General features: G+C 43.4%; 1 protein-coding gene across 1 annotated transcript in view; it reads right to left on the reverse strand.

Moving 5' to 3' along the window:
* Window positions 1-6,159: 6,159 nt before the first annotated feature.
* Window positions 6,160-25,064, reverse strand: part of hecw1a (HECT, C2 and WW domain containing E3 ubiquitin protein ligase 1a) — a gene marked incomplete at its 3' end in the record, with an annotated part of 71,371 nt that continues 52,466 nt past the window's right edge. Inside the window, exons 16-29 of the mRNA XM_079292271.1 lie at window positions 24,882-25,016; window positions 23,879-23,990; window positions 23,669-23,765; window positions 21,036-21,119; window positions 20,780-20,886; window positions 17,996-18,110; window positions 17,390-17,503; window positions 15,997-16,149; window positions 10,101-10,199; window positions 9,488-9,617; window positions 9,242-9,388; window positions 8,779-8,893; window positions 7,999-8,197; window positions 6,160-6,271 (exon numbers count right to left, since the gene is read on the reverse strand). Coding sequence (XP_079148397.1) covers window positions 6,160-6,271; window positions 7,999-8,197; window positions 8,779-8,893; window positions 9,242-9,388; window positions 9,488-9,617; window positions 10,101-10,199; window positions 15,997-16,149; window positions 17,390-17,503; window positions 17,996-18,110; window positions 20,780-20,886; window positions 21,036-21,119; window positions 23,669-23,765; window positions 23,879-23,990; window positions 24,882-25,016 — 1,719 coding nt within the window. The remainder of the gene's footprint in view (window positions 6,272-7,998; window positions 8,198-8,778; window positions 8,894-9,241; window positions 9,389-9,487; window positions 9,618-10,100; window positions 10,200-15,996; window positions 16,150-17,389; window positions 17,504-17,995; window positions 18,111-20,779; window positions 20,887-21,035; window positions 21,120-23,668; window positions 23,766-23,878; window positions 23,991-24,881; window positions 25,017-25,064) is intronic.

Genomic DNA, 25,064 nt, shown 5'->3' on the forward strand with positions numbered 1-25,064 from the left:
CTTCAAAAGACAATTCTATTAGAATGTAAAGAAGTTACATTGTATTACAATGTAACTTCTTTACATTCTAATATAATGTAAAGAAGTTAAATTGTAATACAATGTAACTTCTTTACATTGTATTACAATGTAAAGAAGTTACATTCTAATACAATGTAACTTCTTTACATTGTATTACAATGTAAAGAAGTTACATTCTAATCGAATGTAAATAAGCTACAGTGTATAGAATGATTCTATTGAAGTTATTTATTTTTTAAATGTTTTAGACGAGTCACTAATCACTTTAAAAGAGTGATTATAGCTGATTTAACTTACAGACATGAGATTGATCTTCACATGTCACTCTCTTTATACAATGATATAAATTCATCCCCGTTTTATTGATATCTTACGAAAAGTTACTCCTCATTTTTCGTGCGTTTTTCCTGCAAAAGTCCAGCAACATGAGTCTGTTTTGGCTTGTTACATGCATACTGTCTTTTCAAAATAAACTTCCATCTTCACAGGAAACAACTAAGGTTTAGGCGATGAAAATACTTAGTTAGGTTTAGGAAAAGATCGTGGTTTGCATTAAAATATCTACGGAAGTGGCGTTGCTTAAGTACAGAAGTCACGTCACAAATAAATCAACATTGGCTTCTCGTTTCACACACGGCACAAACTGCGGCCTCCTGGAGGAAACACAGTGTTAGTTTGACCCATCCACCTCTCCTCATCCCACCCGTCCTGAGTGGAACTCTACTCATGTAGTCGCCCGCTAGCTTATAGCATGTAGCATCCTGGGCATCACTGGGAATCAAAACACCGCGGCTTTGAGAGCACTTGTTTGCAATTGTGCATTAACGTGATTAACCAATGATTTAACTTGCTGCTAGGACCACTGATTCACCAAACCTGCTTGCTTGCAGTCTGTGTTCCACCACAGTCCCCGACGCTGCTCTCATGATTCATTTTGTTTCTAAAGATAGATTTGATTTTGGAGCGAGTAACGAAGGTTTCAGGGGAAATGTATCGGAGTAAAAGTATCAGTTTTCTTTGCAAAATGTAGTGAAGTAAAAGTCAACAGAAATATAAGTCGTAAAGTAAAGTACAGATATCCAAAAAAAATGACTTAAGTACAGTAACGAAGTATTTCTACTTCGTGACTATACACCACTGCTACTAGGTGCAAAATAATAGAAAGATGTTCAACGCGAACACACACAGATGTAAAACAATATAAAGATATGTAAAATGACCATAAAGACAAACATAAATGACCACAAAATGATCAGAAATGAATGCAAAACTAGGAAACCAATCTTTATTCACCACACAACCCATGTGAAGGGGGACATGGGCTCTGTTAGAAGTCCTGAGTCAATGTTCAATCCCAGTCCGCCCTGCCTGGAGTCAAACAGCTGGATTCCTTTAGATTAAGGGTTTTGGTTTATTACTACTTGTGTATTATTTTCACAAATTTGGCCCCCATTTAGTTATAACTTTGTACTAATCAAAGCAATTGCTGAGGCCTAATGTAGATCTCCCTGACAACTGAGCTATCAGCTCATGAGTGTCACAAGATGAGGCTGAAAGCCCCAGAGGAAAATAAGTCAGGTCATTTAAGATTAATTTTGCCAATGACTTTCTCCCAAAAGTAATGAGAATGGATGCTCACTTTGAGCGGATGGCCACTCAGTTACCTTGTGATCATCCATGTCTTTCCTTGGTTTCATTCAGTAGAATATATCCACACAGTAACAGCAGCAGAGTAACAAAGTGACCGTTTTTATTGAGATTCATAAACAGTTGTATGGTGTGGTGGAGCGATAGCACAGCCTGAGTATTTAGCAACCCGTTCAGATTCAGAACTGTACCTTCCAACATTATGTACATATGTGTTTAATCCACACACACAAAACAGGAAACAAAAAACAATACGCATGCTTCAGTGTCACCATCCATCCATCCATTCACATATTCCCTTTGTTAAATTCCCTTTCAAAAATAAATTAGACAAATAAATAGCTTGAAAAGACACAAACACCTCACCTTTGTGTCGACGCCCCACGATTCTTCACCTCTCCATAAGCGTATTTAAATATTTCTATAGCTGCTATCAATGCACTTACATATAAGTGTTATGGTAGTGTCGGTAACCAATTCTTTTCCACAATAATGTGTTCAACATTATCAACCCAATAAAAACAAGACTTCCATACACAGTCTTTACATTTTCAACAAATTACATACAACACAGAGTATTTTCTGGATACATGCAGCTCAATGACAGAGAGACATGGAAGAAAAAATCCAGAAAACATTGACAGAACCTCAATAATGAACCAGACGATGTGACCACAGAGAGTGGTGGATAGAACAGAGAAATATGAATGGAAACAGACCAGCGAGCTTAATAGATAATAGAAAAGACACGCGTATCAAAACTCAAAGGCTTCAAAAGTGAAGGAAACTCTTCTGATCATATCGTCAAACAAATAAGAGAAATAACGCAAACAAACAAAACATTCAAGGGAAGCTTCGGGACTTCCCCTTACTTACAAATACAATACAGTATAAATAACAGTACAAAAGATTGTAGAAAACAAAGAGAGGGAAGATGCAACATAATCACAGCCTTGTCCTCGTGGTTGTAGAGATGCGTGGATAAGGCCTCGTCACTGCCTAGGATAACTAGTACTACTCATCTGACGAAATATATCTATATATACGTATATATAGATATATTTATGGTATCTCTATCTACTATCTGAATATATATATATATATATATACGTATATATAGATATATTTATGGTATCTCTATATACTATCTGAATATATATATATATATATATATATATATATATTTATAGACTTCAGCAAGAATTTAAGGGTAAAATCCTGTATTTCTGTTGCTGAGATCGCACCCCCATTGAGATAACTTCTGTAGTTCACGAGTAAATAAAGCACCATTTGGGTCTTTCAAATGAAAAACAATAAAAATGTGACCTTTGAACCAGGGACAAAGGTTCTGCTGTAGTCAAACATGTGGTCGTGTGTCAGAATCTTCAGAGGTCGCATTTATCTGTTCCCTACACCCAACTAGTCCTATTCAGGGTTCAGGGGCTGGATCCTATCCCAGCATGCCTTGGGTGAATAACCTATAATATAGGTTCTCAGTGTTAAAAGAGAAATGCTTTAACCCTCTGTAATTCAGGCCCGATATACACTTGGCATTTCAAGTGTATCATATCTTGTTCATATTGGATGATTCTGTCAAACCCCATATAAGTTCAATGACAATGTTAAAAACATTTTTTTTTACATCCAATGGCAACATAAAAAAAGAAATTTCGTACAATATCAACGCATGGCAACTACGGTATAGTTAAGGTTGGGGAAAGATTGTCGTCATGGCAAATAAACTGCAGTTAGCGTTGGTTACGGTTAGGTCACCAATGAGAGTCGGGTGTGTGATGCTAGTGGTGGCTAATGTAGCCTGGAGCCTCAAAGCCTTCTTTCTAACGGAATGCTCCTTGGTTGCATGTATACTTGGCTTGTTTGAGATCAGAGAGCTATCTTCCCAAGACACATGAGGGGGCTTCATGTAAATGAGCTTGTCTCCAATGAACCTGACTCGTGTTTGACGCACACAAACACTGGGAGAACATGCAGAGGGTTTCCATAAAGAACCAAGGCAAAATCTGAAGTGAGGACTTTTCTCTTGTCAGGCTCAAGTACTAACGAGTGAGCGCCACAACCCCACAGGCCACACGTGAGGCACAGCTCCATTACTGGACCAGAGATGGAGATGAGGGGCTGGGAATGCTGAGGGTTCACTGCGGTCGGTCATTGTCTAAAAGAACATGGTAGACTGTGGAACACATCGGAGTAAAGGTCTTAACTATTGCATATATTACACTGGTTTGTCCAAGGGCCCATGTGCACATCACAGATATATACCAAGAGGACTGGATCAGGGAGCCGATCCGTTGATCCCAGGTTCTTGGAGACCTACATGCTGCATTGCTGTTTGAGACAGTACGGGGTTTGAGATACTGAAGTACCTGCACCGTGCAAAGATGGTGAAGGTACACAGTCACGAGTTCATCAGTGGAGGACTTGAACAAGAGTACAAGCATCTCCCATTCACAAAGGATTCACGGACAGTCTCCTTTGCAGGCTGGAGACAGTGTCCATTCTTTGTCGTCAAGGAATCATGAACTACAGGTATGCCAGGTTCGGCATGATCGCCCTCGGTCTCCACGGACGGAATCCCAGAAGCCCTTGTGTTGGACTCGATGGCTACTTTGATAGAGGAGACATGACATCGTTGTCTATGCTTTTGAAAGCACAACAGAGCCAGAAAGCTTGGAGAGACTGTTGGAGTTCTGTGTCAGTAACAGTGTAGCCCATTCAGAGGACATGAAAAGGTCTACGCACAGCTGCTGTCCTCACTTTGGACTGAACTAGAGGGAGGCAGAGAACGGGATGGTGCAGGTCCAGATCTAGGCCTTCCTGGACCAATACTTGTTGTGTATCCGAACTGGACAAAGTATTCTGATGGTCCTCGATTCTGTGCCTACGCATTAGAACCACCTATTTAAAGGGATATACCACACCCTTCACCTGGATTGGCTCTTGGTTTACTGTATCTCAATTAAACCAGAGGTCGATTGTTTTTGAAGTATCCCTATATTACTCGTTCCCCAGTCCCAGTCGGCCAGACCACTCGTATGTCTAAGCAAAAGAAAGACTTTTAGCACTTCTCTTGCTCCTCAGGGAGCAGAGAAGACATTGACATTGCTTAATAAAGAAACTTCATTGCTATAGGTATCTGAGAGTATAACAAGATAATATATATGGTTGGCTTAACTATTATAGACATTGATGCATCCCTCCAGTGGTTGAGCTCCTGTTTCCCCAGTAAATCATTTTCATGATCTCATAGAAAACCTCCCCATGTCCCTCAGGGATCAGATTTGGACTCTATTTTCTTTTTAATTTTCACGACTCTTCCTGGAGTCATTGCATTGTCTTTAAACATATATATTTTTGCCTTCATATCGAGATGTTTCTGCCAATAAAACATAATGATCCTGAAAGCTGTAGCCTATCTTCTTAATCACCTTGCAAAGTGCATGACTCCTTAAAACTGCCATCGGTTTCCATGATTTCTTGAACTCAAAACCCAAATGCTAAGTGGACGAGAAAAAGTAATCCATCCTTCTATCTCCTGCTGCTTAGACTTCTGCCGATCTGCATGTTTGTGTCTGTTGTCTTAATGTGCAGCTCTGCCTGGAGCCAGTAGACAGGATCTATATAATTCAAGCATTACATTGGTAGTTTTAGGTTTGATTGTAAGGTTCTTCTGATCACCCCTGAGGCCTTAAAAAGGCTGGTTTCTGGCACAAAGCTACATCACATTTATTTAATTCTTTATGTGCCAGATCCCAGACTCAGGCAGGTTCCTACTGGGCCCCCACAGTCCTGATAAAAAATATAATGATCCTTGCAGGCTCTCCAGATTAAAGACCAGACAGAGTTGTTCCTTTGGCATCAGGGTTACCAGAGTTTGCATCCATCTGAGGAGCTTTCTTTAAAATCTGCATTCTACTTTGAACCACTTCTTTAAAGCCACATTTGTACAGATTATTCTGAACTTGTTTGTAGTATTTCTGTTTCCATTTAATGTGTGTCTTAGTCTCTGTCTATAACTCTAATACTTTTCTTTCTGACTGTATTTGTTTTTTTCCTCCTTGTCTTTACAGTATAAGAGCACACCATAGGTCATTCATTGTATTATCACTTAAATCCTTGCTGCGAATTCAGATTGTTAACTGAGTAGTACGAATATATCTAAAGACAAATTCCAACAAGTTGTCAGGTATGTAGCGGCCATAGTTTTTGTATTAGATTGTATGTAAAGTTATTTTTTTGTCAGTGCTATTGTGCAGCTATAATTTGACTGTAAGTGCTGGGTGCTGTCATAAAGATCCTCATAGCTAAGTGAGAGACTCTAACACACAGTACCATAACAGTGACATATATCCACATGACCAAAAACTTTGTCGAGTACAATCCAGGTATCTTTACGACGTATCAATCCAACGAGATTTCACATGTTTTAGCCCAGCTGGCGTCCCACAGAGAGGGATGTTGTCCTTGTGGGGCTCACTCCAGGCCAAACGTGCTGGTTTCCTCCACAGCGATGAGCAGTTTCTCATACAGCATGGTGTGTGAGGGGTATGGAGGCAGGTCCAGACGGTTGAAACAGGTGTGAGCCCTGAGAGAGAGAGAGAGAGAGAGAGAGAGAGAGAGAGAGAGAGAGAGAGAGAGAGAGAGAGAGAGAGAGAGAGAGAGAGAGAGAGAGAGAGAGAGAGAGAGAGAGAGAGAGAGAGACTGTTAAGAGTGTGGAGAGTCAAGGCTACACTTTACAACTCACATGTATTTAGGAGGATCAAGGACACCAACACCACTTCCGTAGATATTTTAATGCAAACCACGATCTTTTCCTAAACCTAACTTAGTATTTTCATCGCCTAAACCTTAGTTGTTTCCTGTGAAGATGGAAGTTTATTTTGAAAAGACAGTATGCATGTAACAAGCCAAAACAGACTCTTGTTGCTGGACTTTTGCAGGAAAAACGCACGAAAAATGAGGAGTAACTTTTCGTAAGATATCAATGAAACGGGGATGAATTTATATCATTGTATAAAGAGAGTGACATGTGAAGATCAATCTCATGTCTGTAAGTTAAATCAGCTATAATCACTCTTTTAAAGTGATTAGTGACTCGTCTAAAACATTTAAAAAATAAATAACTTCAATAGAATCATTCTATACACTGTAGCTTATTTACATTCGATTAGAATGTAAAGAAGTTACATTCTAATACAATGTAACTTCTTTACATTCTATTAGAATGTAAAGAAGTATGTGCAGATGCTGAAGCTCCCACCGTCCATGCAGTCGAGCTCTGGCTCCTTTTCCCGCTCTGCATTGAAACCCGAGCCCCGCTCTTTGTTTCTGCTGAGCACGCTCACCTTTTAACCGCTGTTTACTGAATGAAGGTCCTGCTGGAAGGTCAGCCGAACACACCTTGCACAATATCACATCTACTTGAAAGACAGAGAAGGGGAAGTACCACAAATAGCTGCTCTGCTGAGCCCGAGCATTGCAGCCAACTGACGAGGGCAGTTCACGTCAGAGTATTTCACACACGCGTGTTAAGCATCTGGTGATGAAAAAATATACACTGAACCAAAGGGATGGTTCATTTATAGGTGGTAAGCAGATTTATTTACCTCACCAGCCACCACGACCTTTAGAGTGAAAGGAACGACTTCGGACCTGTTCATATTACTGGTCCAAAGTGCTACGTACGGTACAAACCTGCAGGGACTAAAGGCCCAAAGTATTGTTGCTTTGCACGCAAAAATACAGAGGTGACATTTTGGGAAAATTTCCAATATGTTCTCACTCCCAACCCGTTAAACACGGCAGCATGGTCAGTGGCCCCAAGCTTCAAACTATGAGCTTTAGGTTCCCGTCTGGCCAGTTTTAAACATGTCAGAGACGACGTGTCAAGTTTCAGCTGGTTACATGCAGAGTGTCTTTTTTCTAAATAAACTTTGACGAACAGCGGTCCCCCGGGTGAAAGTCACGAATCTGTTTGACCTGTCCACCCTGACCTCCTCTCTATGGTGACTTTATACTGATTGTTTAAAGCCAGGGTTGGTAAAAAAATGTCTGTCATATTTGTTGAAATTCTCCTGGCAGCAATCAATAAATCAAATGCCCTGACAAAAAAAGCCAACAATCCCGTATCTGTGGCTGTCACAGGACTGCGATGAGCTCATCCAATCACCTTGGGCCTGCACTAAGTGATTGAATCGAGCCCTCTGATCAGTGTGAGGGGTGGAGCAGGCAGCAGGTCCATTGCCTTGAAGGAACAAAGTGATGAGAGCTGAACAGTTTGAACAAGGCTTTACAGGACACCGCTTTAGATACCTGGGTAGTGATGTGACTTTGCCCCACTTCTCGATACAGAAGCGCCGCAGGCCGTTGGATCCCCGCAGCGAGGCGAAGCCTTCGTAGGGCACGCTGGACGTCCCGGTGACGAACTGCAGCAGGCGGAGGCGCTGCTCGTTGTTGAACCGCTCCACAGCAGCCCAGAACCAGCGCATCACTATGTGGCCGTCATGGTAACCTGGTGATGGAGTCAGGGAGTCAACATGTGACAGAATAAGCATAGAGAGGCTAGTATTGACCAGTTCTGTTCATAAGGCATACGGTGTGTAACAAGAAACTGATGTAATTTGTCATTAAATGAAACTATAAAAGGTCAATATTGGTGTTTTGGAAAACAGGGAACGGTTTGGTTTATATACTCTTTTCACACTTATTCAAGGAAACATTCGACCAGCATTATGTCAACTGGAATGAAAACGGAGCTGTACTGTGTCCAGTCCAGTACTGTGAAGGTTAGTTCTAAGATCTCAGTGGAATGAAGCAGACTAAATCCAGATGCGCTCTGGCTGATCTGATCACTTTTTCTGATCCATATTATATCCATATATGGACAAACTAAAAAAATCAAAGTGCTAGGGGCGTAAAGATTACCGGATACCGCAAAAACATTAGCATCGCTAGCTTAGTCTGCTTAGCATCCCTCTGCTACACTAATATAGCAGCTAGCTGAGTACAGATGGAGGGAACACAGTCTATGGTACATTGTCAGCACAGCATCCATGTATACAGTCTATGGGTTTTACACACACACACACACACCTCCTCTGTACTCGGTGTTGCTCCTCCAGTCAATGAGGTCGATCTCGACTGTACCGGCGATCACCAGCTCCAGCTCCCGCGCATCAAACACAGACACCAGCCTGGAGTCCACCACCTGGGACGGAGAGACAAGCACATGTTGCTGTTCAGCTGTGTGGGCGCACTTGTGTATTATGATGTATGCAGTCTATATGAACTATTATAGGATATATACTATGCATTTTATCGTCACATAGTGGAGTGTTTGGAGGTGTTGACATGTGTGAAGGTGTTCCACTGTGGATTATGATTTAGGACTTGTTATCTTATTGTCTTATTGTTTAAAATATTACTCCCTACAGCTGGTTACAGAAGGCCTATGACCTCATTGGTCGATTTATAAATGAGGGTTCTTAACTACTGTTAACCTTACAGTGATGTTGAAAGCATCTGATGGTGCTATGAACCAAACAGCCTTGTTTACCTCGTAGAAGCCTCTGACCATCGCCTCCGTCTGCTGCACCACTCCTCTCTCCACCCTCCACTTGGCCATTCGCTCGATGTAGTCCTTCTTGTTCTTCTCGGTCACCTGGAGGTTGGAGCCGCCCGACTTCAGCTCCCGCTCCGTCACCTGGCAACCCAAGAGGCAGCGTGTAGAAAGCCCGTCCGTCATTGTGGAAACAAACATACATTCCAGATTAACAATACTGTGTATGTCACACGCGCTGACCTGGCCGAAGACCTCCTCGTTGACGGTGAAGGTGAGGTCCAGGATGTCAGTGATGTCGTTGTCTTTCATCCACTGCAGAGACTGGTGGAACTCCTCGTCCAGATACTCCAGATCAGACAGGTCTGTGGACCTGAAGGGACACACGGAGCTCACACATAAAACGACTGAACACAATGCCAGCACGCTGCACAATCCTTGTGTCAGTTCATCTCTGAGTGGTTGCAGTTGCAGATGAATTAATCCAAAATTGACCACAGAATCCAAACGTGAATTGATTCAAACTGTTCGGGATTAGTTTCCCGAACAGTTTGATCTACAACTCCTGCTCGTCACGTCACAGTGATTGGATGTTCCTTCAGGATATTCACTGTAGCAGATGGAGTTGATCCTTGCTGTACCTTTTGACTTTAAATCAAAGAACCAGATGTTTTCTGACACAGTTAACCGGAAGTGTATCATGTCTAACGAAGCCTTAAAGAGACAGTCACCTAACATCGTCTATGCAGAAAGAAAACGTGTATTCACTTCACAGCTGATGTTGCGTTTTTCAGAAGTGCACACTGTCAGAGTGTGTGTGTCTGCAGAAGAACAAACATGTAGTGTGTGTACTGACAGTCGGAGCAGGGCCTTGTAGAAAGGTCTGGTGAAGAAAGCATCCAGCAGGTACTGATGGATCAGAGCCAGGCCCAGGATACGCCCACTGAAGCGGAACCTGGACACACACACACGCACACACACGCACACACAGGGGACATTAGAACCAACAACAGAATCAGTGAAACACAACTTTGACACATGAACTAGTAAAATGAGGGACGGGCCTGATACTAATACAGTATTCTCTAAATTCAATTTTCTTCTTTTCTGAATGTCACTGTTGACGTCAATGTCAGGCTGCTAAAGGGAGTGAAACTAATATGCCATCACATTTGTATGCAAACATTGTCTACAATATCAGTATTTTTAGCAAAACACATAATCATTGGCCCATAATGACTACACCGTCAGTAATCTGCAGAAAACCTGCAATTCTTCAAACAGTACAATCTTTCTTTCTTTAATAAAGTGCCAGCAGCTATAAAAAAAACAACTAATTCTATATATCAACCTTATCATACTGTCACCTCCAATCAATAATGCATTTGTGTTGTTTGATGATATTTGAGACCCATCTTAAAATTATGTATTTATGAAACGCATGAAAAATTTGGTGTGAAAGACCGACTGAACAGACTTAACTACGGAAGCCCAGAGACTCAAGCGAGAAAATAAGTGTGATCTAAACTTCTCTCCTGGGTTTATGGCTTAAAGACAGGTGGAAGAAAAGTTTGCCAGGTGGTGGATTCATTATTTTTATTAGGAACGTTTGAATTGTTTGTTGTTGTGATACTCATTGCAACCACAAGAGGCTGAAGTGCACCTCTACCCCACATTCTCAAAAGGACTGAAGGCATTCACGTTTTCTTCCAGGTGAGTTTGAATTCCTTCATGCCTTCATTTATTGTGTTAACATTAAGTTATGTAACATTACCGTCATGTTTGTCCTTTGGCTAGAAATGTATTTAATAAGTGCTTTACGTCCTATTTAGAACATGGGGAAGAGGTGAACTTCAGCCTCTTGTGGCCAAAATAAGTATTACAACAACAAACACCGGTTTTCCAAGATAGAAAAACAAACAAAATTAAAGCTGCGAGCAGCGATAAGCGGGCCCTCGCAATATGCACGTCGGGGTGCCGGCGGGACTCCGGCCTGCGCGGCCGAGAACGTCCGCGACCGTCGGACGCCGCGAGGACTCTGGCCGATGCTGCCATTCAGTTCTGTGACCGTCAGACACTGCATGCAGGTTTAGAGCATGGCCCCAATATACTTTTATTTAAGTCCATATGTGATACATGTTCCTACCAAATTTCATACATCTAGGTGAAATGTACTGCGAGGGCTGCTTCGTTGAAATTTTGTAGGGGGCGCTATTAAGCCGATGTGCCACTCTGAACCAATAAAATCATATTCCATAACTACATTTCGGCCTTGTAATCTACTTGCCAAGTTTGCTTATGTTTCGAGCATTTTTAGCCTCTCAAAATGACCTTCGTCGTTAACGGCGAAGAATGCGTCGCCACGGCAACAGCTTTTCATGAAACAACAAGCTTTGAGTAACTTTTCATCACAACGGTCTTTAGACTGTACCGACCAAATTTGAAGTTGATCTGATTAATTCCCTAGGAGGAGTTCGTTAAAGTGCAGCGCCTGGAAATGACAAAAACGACACTAGAAATACAGAAGAAATGCAAAGTAGCTGACTTCCGGTTGGGTTTAGAGCATAGCCCCAAGATACTTTTATTTAAGTCCATATGTGATACATGTTCCTACCACATTTCATACATCTAGGTCAAACGTACTGCGAGGGCTGCTTCGTTGAAATTTTGTAGGGGGCGCTATTGAGCCGATTTGCCACTCTGAACCAATAAAATCATATTCCGTAACTACATTTCGGCCTTGTAATCTACTTGCCAAGTTTGCTTATGTTTCGAGCATTTTTAGCCTCTCAAAATGACCTTCGTTGTTCACGGCGAAGACTGCATCGCCACGGCAACGGCGTTCGACGAAACATCAAAAGCTTCATGATCTGGCATTATGAACTTCTTGTATTTGTGTGGAACAAATTTGATATTGATTTGAGTTACCTACTAAGAGAAACAAGCCAAAGTATAAAGACTTTAACTTCATGTTACCAGTAGGTGGCGCTATGACTATGATTCAAAATTGGCCTGCAGATGTCTTCAGGCCTGGAGTCTAATCAAGCATTTGAAATCTGGGAAAGATCTGATGATGTGGAGTCGAGATACATCAGTTTATTCGTTCATGGCGAAGGATCGAAATTCGCCGAGCCGCCACGTCGCCGCCCTTCAGTAACTTCTTACAATCTTCACAATGAAGCATTATCAAGGTCTTAAGGCTTGTTTGACAACATTTGAGAGGGATCTGATTAATCTGTGAGGAGCAGGATGTCAAAGTACGCAGCGTACAACTTCCGGTTGCCACTAGGTGGCGCTTTCACTATGATTCTAAATTATCATACAGATGTGTTCCGGGTCAGGATGTTATGACATATGAGAGATTTGGAGCAGATTCGACAATGTACGGCCGAGTTACAACAACTTCCTGTTTCGTGGCGAATGGTGTTTCTTTGATGCCACGCCACGGCCACATAGTTTGATAACTTTTTGATCTTTGAGTAACTTTCACTGCCAAGGTCTCAAGAGCAGACTAGCCGAATCTGAAGTCAATCGGGTCAAATCTCTGGGAGGAGTTCGTTAAAGTATGACGCCTTGAAACGGTCAAAAAACGTCATAAAAGTAAAAATGGCCGACTTCCTGTTTGGTTTAGAGAAAACTTCCAAGAGGATTTTTGGTGCGTCTCATCACGTTCCACATACCTACCAACTTTCATACAGCTGGGTGAAACCTGATGTTGGGGCTACTCAATAGGGGGCGCTAGCGAGCCAATATTTCATACCGCAGCTGGACACCCCAATCAGACTGCAATTTTCGCAAATTCTGGCTTGCGTGCCAAATTTCACAGACTTCCCAATATCCCAAGCACCTCCTTTTTGCGACAAAACACTTAGAATAATAATAATAAACATTAGAAATACAATAGGTCCTCCGCTCCGACTACGTCGGTGCTCGGGCCCTAATAAACATTCGAAATTCAATAGGTCCTCCGCTCCGACTACGTCGGTGCTCGGGCCCTAATAATAATAAACATTAGAAATTCAATAGGTCCTCCGCTCCGACTACGTCGGTGCTCGGGCCCTAATAATAAACATTAGAAATTCAATAGGTCCTCCGCTCCGACTACGTCGGTGCTCGGGCCCTAATAATAATAATAAACATTAGAAATTCAATAGGTCCTCCGCTCCGACTACGTCGGTGCTCGGGCCCTAAAAAGAATGAAGAAAGATGATTTTTCACCCTGCTCTCAAGACACAAACACATAGAATTTCAATCAGACCTAGAAAATGATCACCAGACTTTTGCTTTCTCACTTTTCCCCTCAGTGCTTCTGTACTAAGTAACGAACTAACTAACAGTGTTCTGGGTTTTCATGAAGCTGACTACAGTAAATTGTTGGGAACGTAAAGGAGCGTGTTTGGGTTATCAGCATTTAAGAAACGGAATTCTTGACATCAATAGAATTATTGATGTATGTAACAATTATTAATGATTATTAATAACAACGGGGCACCACCCTGCGAACAGGGACCAATAACCAAACGATAAACTAAGTCTCATAATTAGTAGTCACTCATAATGTCAATAGTCTGCGTATGACTATACATTCTGTGACAGTGAAGGTTTTTAAGTTCGAGCACAGGCTACTACATACAGTCTTATCAAATACATATGCACAAGTAATCACAGACGACTGCTCCTTAAAGTATAACAGAGTTTATTAAATCAAAATAATAAATGATCAAATCAATTAATATTGCAACCAACAAACATTATCATACAATTTTATATGCCTAAACTAAAGAATGAATCAAATGGATGATGGTGTATGTCTGTGTGTGTGTGTGTGTGTGTGTGTGTATGTGTGTGGGTCTGTGGGTGAAAAGGAAGGGGAGTCTTACAGCTACCGCTAAAGACTACAAAGATGGCGGCGTCGAGTGACGCAGGCCAAAAGGGGAGGGGCCTTAAGATACTACAGCTAAACTACCACCAGATGGCGGAGTCGAGTGACTCGGACAAAATGGCGGTGAGACTGCTATACGTAATCACATGTGCCTGGGCAGCACGTGATGTGAGGCGATCGTTTGAACGGGGTTTCCCCAGGGGCAGAGACAAGAAAGAGAGCAAAGGTGGGGGTCATGAATCAAACTTCTGCGTGCGGTCCACGTTGTAGTGAGAATGGGGAAGTAAGGGAAAAAGGAGCGAGAACTCGACGTGCATCACACTTCGGCGTGCGATGTTGTAGTGAGCCTGAGTTCGATGGTTCTATCACGCATAAGTATACAGCTGTCGTCTTTGAACTGCCGGTAACATATGCCGTGATAAGCCAAGCACCTCAGCTCACTCACAGAGTCGAGTTAATGAAAAGAGAACTCTCACACGGAGTGGAAGACAATGAATGAAAATAATCCCAAATAAACAGTCATAGCAGTTAATACACTAATACAGCGGAGCTTCTCTGCTCCGTAATGATTGGGCAATATCTCAATATCACGCGACAGTAACTTAAACACACAAAAACACGGGAATATCAACACATAAATGAATGACCTGAATTAAATTTACGTTAATTTAAGCTAAGCTATGCCCAGATGCCAAGAATCTTACTTGTCGATGCTTCGTTGCAACGTTGAAGTGTGTTCGTGGCAAAGTGGTCCGTTTTCCTCGTCGGGAAGGGGGAGCAGGGGGATCTTTCTGGTCGGCGCGGCTTTGCAGTGGGCGCTGTGCGTCGCACGGCGTTTGCTGGTGCGGCTTCGGTCCGTTGGCGTGAGCTCACTCTGGAGCAAAACGCAGACGTGATCAATCCTCGCTGCAGGGGGGATGATCTAACTTCGGCTGACGGCGTGGTCCGTGCGTCTTACCGGTAATCATCGGTCAGGAGAGGATTAGACGCCTTCCTGCCGGAGTGTGCACCAAAAAGAAAAAGAAGCAAAAAGCGGAGAACGGATCGCTGAAGCGGATTCGTTGTCGCGGGCGGAGTGGGCCTTTACTCGGCGTGGAACACGGCTGTTTCGTCCAGCAAAATGGCTTGTCAGGGTTTGAGGGGCCGTTGCTTCCTCGTGGGCCTCCGTCGTGCTGGAGGGGGGAGGAGAGGCCGATGTGTCTTCATGTGTCCAGGACGAAGGTCCGGGCGAAGAGAGCGTTGTGTGTGCTCCCTGTTCGACGGAGGTCGAAGGGAAAAAGCGTGCAGGTCCGGGGCGAAGAGAGTGTTTGCGTGCCTCCTGTTACCCCGGAGGGAATGTTGGAAAAGCCAGGAGGTGTGATCTGCAGGCACTTTTGTTGGACAGTGGTTGAACCACAGGGGTCCTGGGGTCTCTTGGCCTTCGGCCAATGAGATTGCAGCGGTGCATTCAGGTGACTTCAGGAACCATAGTTTTTTTGGGGGGGGGGGGGGGAAATTCACACCCGAGTGTGAAATTCCTTTGCTCTTATCAAACTACAAAGCAGGATGAAACCTTTGCTTGAAACAGTGAAGGCCTGATTCTCTTTGTCCACAGCACATTTTTAAGCCATATGGTCAGACCCCAACAAAATCAATAAATACATAAACTCTTCCAGCTGGTTTGTTGGTAAATTAGAGAAATTGTACAATCACAAACGTAACGAACAGTTAGCGCCAAACTTGCAGTATTGTTCAATAAACACTGATTCACTAGGTGTGTGGGTATAGTAATAACAATACATTTTATTTGTAAAGCGCTTTAAAGGGTACTCAAAGAGGCTTTACATGTGTGTGTCACTGTGTGTGACTGTGTTTGTATCGCACAGCTTACCATTCCAGGTGGTTCTCAACGAATGCTGACATGGGGCTGATTTGAACGGTGTAGGTGTCGTTAGCTGAGTATTCAAACAGACCGTAGTACGGATTAAACAGCTCCTGAGACAAGAGGAAGAAGAACTCTCTGGACGGACCACTGTAGTCCAATCTGAGGAGACAAGACAGAGAGGGAACATCTCTACACATTTGGTTCATGGTATGTTATACGGCTCTGGTAGCGGCAGCGACCTGTCAATCACAGTAGCCCCGCCCTAAAGCATCCCCTGCTTTATGGTCTGTTTGACTCTAAATGGACCACAATGTACCAAATGAACATCATGCTGTATTGAAGAAGACTTGAAACTGGAGATTGAGACCATAAACTCATGTTTACAATGTTTACTGAGGTAATAAATCAAGAGAGAAGTAGAGTAATTTTCTCATAGACTTCTATACAACCAGAGGAGTCGCCCCTTGGTGGTGAGTAGAGAGAATGCAGGTTTGAAGGCACTTTCACATTGGCTTCACTTTTCTGAACCGGAGGTTACCACCTGACAGCGGCTCATTGACTCCAATTCCCTTTGGCTGCTGCATATAGCGTCTTATATATAGAACGCTATAACAAACTGCTTCACTTCCCTGAAGTCATCAGGTGGATAGCCTACAGGAACAGCACCACTCAACGTAAACTGTGTATGTTTCTGCCATGCTAACTTATAACACTAACAAGGTCAAATAAGTGCGCTAAGCTGTGCTCCCTCCGTGTGTGTCGACTGTCTATCATGTCTGTTGCTCTGCACTGCACTCGCACTAGAGTTAAGTTAGAGCCTCTTCAGGTAAACACTGTTAGCTGCATCAGCACTGTTGCTGTTGTTTGCACTGTTCACGCTGTTAGCACCGTTAGCTGCTAGCCGCCAGCTAATCTGTCCACCATGTTGAGAGTCCAGTGGAGGCAGTCCCTGCCGAGGATTTGGTGGCATCTAGTGCTGCAGATAGCTGCTCACTGAATACCCCCCCAAAACCGTGGTAACGCCGTATGCCTCGCTCAGAGCCATCCATACCATAATAACACTACTTTAGGAGCAACGCAAGCCAGTATTTGACACCCCGGGATTGAGCCCAAGCTGTGTGTAGATATGAAGAGCTCCTTCTGAGGCAACGAAAACACAACGAGTCTTAGTTTCAGGAGATTATACATGAATGAACTATAGTTCTGAATATTGTATTCCATTTATACAGATAGATCCCCAGAAATGCTGCACACTGGATCTTTTTGATATTGTAACCAGCAGTGAAAACAAGCATGTTGGCAAATTCAATCACACAAGTTTGAGCTTTAAGAGCTTGTAAGAACAGCATAAGATACCCTGCACTGTAACACAGTGTGTGTGTGTGTGTGTGTGTCTCACCCCTCCTCTCCCAGGAAAGTGACGTAGAGTTTGTTCCTCTGCAGCTCTTTGCGGGAGTATGCCATCACCTGGTTAAAGGTTCCCTCCAGCAAGTGTTCTCTCCTGATCAGCAACCTGCAACAACCAGGACAGCTCTCATGTTGCTGCTTCTATCCACATGCAGGGCACTGGATTCTGTTTCACATCTTATATACTCAGCTGTTATTATTTTACAACAAGGCCAAGAATACAGTTCTGTTGGGGAAATAGTTTGTTTCTCTGTGTATTTGAACTGTAATTGATTCTATGCTGGGACAGAGGGCATCACCTCATTGTTTTCAATGGCAGCTATGGGCCTGTCTCCATGGACAGAGCACATACACTACGATAACAAGTCACACAATAGACATATCATAATTAACATGACGCACAGCAACGATCATGTACTGTATGTGGGGCAGATTATGATCATGTGGTGTGAGCTGTGTCAGAACTGTGACCAGGATGTTTACGATCACATCCTCTGTAACTGCTACTATGGAATGGGAGAATATAGAATTACTGTATTAGAGCCGTCCACCTGCGATGATACAATAAATCGTTTCACATGAGTAGTCCCAGTCTTACTTGATCTTTCCCGGGCCCTGCCCGTAGCCCTTGGCTTCCAATTTCCTGTAGAAGTTTCTCAGTTTGGCTTCAAAGTCTCTGCGGTAAGGAGCTGGAGCCCTCGCCCTCTGCAGGCCTGCACACACACACACACACACACACACACACACACACACACACACACACACACACACACACACACACACACACACACACACACACACACACACACACACACACACACACACACACACACACACACACACACACACACACACAGGTTCATACAAAACACTTCTTTGTATGAAATAAGAGTCTGACATTTAGAGGTTTCACAGCTCTTGTATATAAAATGCCAGAAGTTTAATGATGCCAGAATAATGTCACGAAGGACCTGACTCTGTCAGACGTTAAATGTTAAATCAATATGAGGCAACATGTCCCGCAACACGATGATCCAGGAAGATCCTCCACTCAAGTAAAAGCACGAATACCATCGGTCAACAGACTCATGACAGTACAGGAGGATGATCATCAAAATATAAAAGTGCTCATTATGTTAAATGTACCACTCAGAGGGTTGTGTAATTATACTATTGGATTGGTGATATTGGTGAGTTCACATTGTACTTCTTTATATAATGCTATATAGCTCATAGGACAACAGTGCATGATGTTTTAGAAGATGACAGTAAATTCAGTGGTGAAAAATATTTGAGTACATGTTACTCTGAAATGTTGGACGGTGTATTAGGGCCATTGTAGGTAAAGTAAACCATAATAGTTTTGGAACCGGGGAAGAGAGGTAATATTCAGAGAAAAAACACATCGAATTTATGACATTCAATTTTGAATTTACAGGAAAAAACACATGACTGTTGAGATTGTGAGATTATTAAATCATTCATTTATAGGGGAAAAATGCCATTTTATTATTTTTTATTATTTTGACCTACAATGGCTCTCATACACTGTCGAAGATATTAAGTAGAGACAAAGTATGTAAAAAATATGTAAATAGGTTTTATACTGGTGATCATGACTTATACAGGAGTTAAAAGTAAATATTTAATATTAGCTGAAGGCAGAAATGTTTCTTTAGGATTGAACCACAGATTACAGCGCTGACAGCTGGAGTGTCACGCTGCCCTCTTTCAGCTTTCAATGTGCTTCCTTGCTTCTAGCTAGCTGGTACAAGTTTACCTTTAGCCTAGAAATGACATCTCATATGTCACTCAAATAGGAGAAGTCTGTTGTTAATTCTGCTGCTAATAATCAGAATATACGCTGAATTAATATGATGGAAACTGTAGCAGTGGTAGCCAGTGGACAGTGGTCAGTCCAGCTTTGGTTTGAAAGCTGAGCTGGTTGGTAAATGGCGGTGTTGGTCGGCTTTCTGTTGGGGTTATACTGTACACACCGTTTACTCTGCAGCTTTAAATATACTGAGTGACAAGAGAGGAATATATACAAATCACAAAAACACGGCCCAGCTCACTTAAACCTGCTTTGGACAAGTCAATCTTTCTCACACTGTGGAAGAGAGAATAATCCTCTGGAATAAGAAATTCGGACAGTTTGTACATTTCTGAGAGTCTCCCTCTGGCAGATATCAAAAACACATTTCTAGAGTCATGAAGAAGAAGAACTGAGGGATCTCTGTGGGATACGCACTGATGTGGATTTGTTTTACTGCTTCAGGTTTCCACAAAGAAAGAAAAGCAACTAATGAATCAAGCACAATTACAAGGCAGGCTTCCCTGCTGTGACCCAATTACCCTTTATAGACCCTCGCATCAATAACATGCATAACCCAACACAGCTCATTACGATGTCGTTAGTGCACCCTAACATAGCACAGCAGGCTCTGTCAAACAGCAGTGATAACCATTCTGAGCTTAGTGTGTGTTGGTGAGCGAGTGCTTCAGATAGCACGCTAGCTTAGCGTGCATCTTCACTGTCGATGCGACTCCAGAGTGCATTCCTCTCACTTGCACATGTTTCCCTCCAGCAGGTCCAGCACTACGGCCCGGACCTCCAGCAGCTCAGGCCCCGCTGGAGTCTGAGCTGAAGGAGCTTCTGGTGAACCTGCTTGATTTCATCTGATTTCACCAGAATCCGACCCGGTGGCCCCGATGACGAGCATCAAGAATAACTCCAGAGAAATAGACCATCTTCTCTCTGATGGTCTCGTTTACTTCTGAAGGTCACAGAGGATCAGGACTAAACTGAGACTGGTTCAGAACCAGTTTAAAAACACTCACAGTAACGTTAACTACAACAGTCTTGTGCCAAGAAGATCCCACAGGAAACAGTTTAAATGTGAAAGACAATTATAATCCCAGGCCATGGTCCCGCCCCCAAGCTTTTATTGGACAGTTGGTTGTCTTTTTATTTTAATCTGGCATGGATAACTTGTTTCCATTGCTAGTTTTAGTTTGAGAACGCTTTACATTGTGTGCTGGCAGGTCTCTGCTGCTCTCTGCTGGTAAACACTGAAATATCATTCACCTTCTCACTTGGTTTGGTATTGTGTTTTGGTTTGATCAGGAAATACATTTAACAATGTACTTCATTGAATGACTAAATGTAACTTCAATGTGATGTCACCTTGATTCAGGTATGTTAAGTCTTCCATAGAATGACCTTTACAGAGGAATCTGTTCCCTGCTATGTGAAGTTTTCATTTACCGTCAATACCAAGGATATTTATAGAAACCATCTTCTGATTACACCATCAACACGTCCAGGGATGGTTCACGTTCCACACCAAACAGTGAGTGATGGTCATGCTTGAAGACCTACCAGGAGAGTTCTGTGGTGAGGAGGCGGGGGAGCAGCGAGGAGAGATGCTGAAGCTGGGGTGGATGGGGTGAGGAGGAACATACGACATGATCTCCTCTTCAAATAGGCTACAAGGGCAGGAAACAGAAAAGCACACAAGACATTATGGATTTATGATTTTCAAGCATTGGATGTGCGTGAAAGCAGTAATTTGTGAGTAAAAGAAAAAAGAAGTTGCTGCCAACACGGGTTTACTGGGGTTCAGTGTGTGCTCTACCTCAACAGGATGACCAGGTCGGAATCACATGACAGCTTCTCCACCCCCTGCGTACCTTCTGTCCGAAGGTAGTGGATCTTCTCCCTGAACAGCCAACCAGACAAAGTCCTCATCAGTAATTTATTTCATATATTGAGATGAATTTAAATGACTAATACAACTTAAATGAGTGGGTTGGCTACTGAGATGCATCCTTCCTCACTTCTCCAGCTCTCTGTCCATCAAGAAACATCCATCAGTATTCATGTATTTGTATTTGCATTGAGGCAGGTTCCAATCAATCATCCGTCAAGTTTGATGTAATGTAGATTAGAAAGAAAAAGCATTCTGTCGTGTGGTTTTTAACTGTCCAGTAATAAAAACATGTGTTCTTCCACAATATCAACGCAGCACAATTCATTTCAACTGGGACAATTCAGTTCCAACAGCATGACGCTGAAACACATGAACCCCGGTCAGTAACTGGAGTACTGGAGGTAGACAGCCTCTCCAATCCCTCAATACGCCACCTGTCTTGTGTTCTAGTACCAACAGGACCATGGACAGCACCCGGCAGCTTGCACTGTTGATATGCAGGGAGGCATTTGAACTGAGAAGGCTGAAGGAGGAGGGAAATAGATGGAGAGGCTGGTGGGGACTGTGGACTGGATATCCTATGGAGGGAACTGAAGGAATCGCCACGTGTCTTCTTGTTTTTGTCGAACTGTATGTCTCCCATGGGAACACACGAGTGACGTCATAAGTTGTCACTACCAACTGACGCCACCTTGGTCCCGTCAGTCTCAACAACCCAAATCATTGTCACCTTATGTGTTTTGCCGCCTTTAACGGCTGCTTCAGACCTCGACGTGCTTCTATGTGTGCATTCAGGGGGCGGTGGTGGTCCAAACGTTATGGAAGCAACATTTTGACCACAGGGTTGCTGGTTGGATCCCAGGACAGGCAGGTGAATCTGGGTGGTGATATTGCTCCACAGTGAAGCTGCTCAGTGACCATCAGACAGTTTCTCACACCGGTCTAAAACCAACTGAAGCAAATGGACAAACACAGCAACCCAAACCAAACCAAAGGGCTCGGGTTAAAGTTAGCTAGCTGGCTAGCTGGAGGATGACTCATAGTCTGACCTGGACAAGCCTTCTTGACATTTGGGCAGTTCAGGACTGTGTTTACCCCCCAACACATATCTAACTCTTGAGCATAGAATCTGTGTATGCGAGTGTGTTCTTTGCATATCTCAAGAGCAATTCATTCGATCCACTTCACACGTAGCAGGTGTATTGCTGCAGACCTGTTGAAGTTGGAGCAATTTGAATACTCAATGTTCAATATTAACAAACAAGTGATAGCGGTCTGTGCCGTAGAGTGGGCGTGGCTTCAGGGCCCTGCGGACCGAATCTCTTTTTTTATTTTTTGTTTATTGCGAGACAAAAGACAATTCACCAACAGGACAAAAAGAGGACACCAAGAACAGTGAATACAGGCCAGTTAGCACAATTGTGTCAGGGAAAGAGAGAACACAATGATGAGCCGCTCCGTGAGCCGCTCCGTGAGCCGCACCGTGAGCCGCTCCGTGAGCCGCTCCGTGAGCCGCTCCGTGAGCGTTGAGGGGAAATTCCCTCCGCTCACCTGTCCTGGTCCAACGTGCTCGAGGCTCTGTGGGTGTCTGTTGCTCTCTGGGACTTTTCCTCCCCCTGACCAAATCACCCGCCAGAAACTCATGTGCCTCACAAACACACTCAATAAAATATAGGTATTCTGAGGCATAAAAATGTAAGATTATGAATAAACCACTGGTATTTCTTGGGGGTGCTACGGCTATCCTAGTGGAAACTACTGCAACTGCAAGCCCTTGATGCACTGAAAGTTACTCATCTATTCAAACTATGATTCATCTGTAACCATAGCATAGTAACATATTAATATGGTGCAAAATCAAAAAAATTCAAAAATAGGTCATTTTGGAAGGCAATGTGGAATTCGATATTTCCTTAGTGAAGGGGATTTGTTGGTCTAGCTAAGTGGCTCCAAACCTGGGGCTGCCCTGAGGGCCCCCCAGCGGTTGAACATTATTGGAGTGATGCTGAGGTTGAATCGACTTTTTCACAGCAGACATTTTGACCTTGGAAATATGTGTCGCCAATAACAGCATTAGCTGTGGCATTACCTTGCAATAATTGCTGAACAAAGACATGGTTATTTGTGGTAGTTCCACCTGCGCTTTTCCTATTATGACAGGTCTAAACGTCTGCTGTGGAAACGCTGAATGAATCTGATTCAGCTGGGAGAACGAGGAACTTGCTGTGTGTGTGTGTGTGTGTGTGTGTGTGTTCTAAACAGACCACGGCTCATTGACTGCTGTTCCTGTTTTGCTGCTGGATGTTGGATGTGCTATAACAAACTCTTCTTCGCTTCACTAGAGTCAACGAGCGATGAGTGGCTCTCGACATAGCTGCAAGCAGCACTTCAGGGGCCGAGCAGTCGGCCTGCTACCAACGGGCACTGCACTAGTCCGACCAATGAGGAGAGGAAACATTCCCATATGGCATCAAGTGATGCTTACTCTGTGTGAAAAGACACTGAACTAAGTTCACCACCTTGAACTAGTGATTCAGTCCTTCTAGAAAGAAGCATACCTCAGTGCGTGGTTTCTGCTGAGGCTTGGCTGTCGCTCCTGCAGCATGTCAAATATGTTGGGCTGTCGAAGGAACGCCACGATCTTGTCGTTGTAAGCTAGTGAGAGACGGGAGAGAGAAGCAGTCAGACATCCCCACAGAGCAAGTCAGGATCAGTGAGGGCTAAAGCAATGTGAGCATGTGGCTGATGGAGCTGATGACGGTGCCTACACGGAGCGCTCAGCTGGGAGTTGTTGTTGTGCTGGCTTCGTATGGCGGCTACCAGGCTGTTTCCAGGCCTGGTCATTAGAGAAGCCCCCCGATTCCTGGACACATCCGAGGCCTGAGAACAAACAGCAACGGGACACGCTTTACAGAGATACAGCTGCTTCTCTGGCATTGCTCGTGTCATGTTACAAGTCAAGCTAAGATCCTGAAAACCATGAAATCCTGAAAATAGAAACATATTTTATTGTACATTTTAATATGTTTCTATTTTTTGCACTGTGTTGATTGATTGTTTAATGTTATGCACCACCTCCTTGTATGTGCAACATACCGTGGCAAATAAACGGTTCTCATTCTGAAACTTCCTGCACTTTTTTTATGTTGGTCAGCTGAAATGTGTTTCTTTGAGTAGTGGAAGTTAGCTATGATGTTTAAGGTTAAGTCTGGTTCAGTATTTTCCTCTATTCAACATATCCCATGTGTACCCAAACACACAGCAACTGTATCTGAAAGGTATTGTGTGTATCAGAGCCTGATGTATCTTCCTCTGTGCCGTAGAGCTCCATCGTTGTCACAAACTGTTAAAAACACATCATTGAGCCGCCCTGTTGCACTGGTCGACATGTTCCTCTGTTACCATAAACCCACTGGAGTTTAATGCACTATCTCCTCCTGTTTGTGCACCGTTTGTTGAAGAACTACAGTCAAAAGCTGTTTTAGAAAACGACTGAGCTGTTTGTAAAAATGTGTCTATAAATTTGTCTTCAAGTAGGGACCACAGGCTTGTAACTGAGTGCCACATCCGCTGATGGACAGCGTCTCTCACTACATTAACGGAGCAGTGTGTAGGATTTAGTGCAGCATCTAAAACCCCTGCACTCACTCCTCCCTTTACAAGCCTGTTGGAGAACTACGGGGCCTTCAGGTAACGTAGAAAACACAAAAAGCTCTCCAGAGCTCCAGACTTTAGGAAGGGAAATATATGTGGTATTAAAAGTGTGAGTACCTCCCCGGCGCTGTAGCTGCGTAGTCTCTGCAGATGCTCGTGGTGAGCCAGGTGGCCGGGCAGCCGGCCGTTCTGCAGAGGGATGCGAGGGTCAATGAAGGTCGTGGCTCGACTGTTGTGGTCCACAAAGAAAGACTGGGAGACAGAAAGGAGGGGACTGAAACTGTACCCTATGTACTGTCA

This window comes from Melanostigma gelatinosum (assembly GCF_949748355.1).
Source record: "Melanostigma gelatinosum genome assembly, chromosome: 20".
Taxonomy (NCBI): Eukaryota; Metazoa; Chordata; class Actinopteri; order Perciformes; family Zoarcidae; genus Melanostigma; species Melanostigma gelatinosum.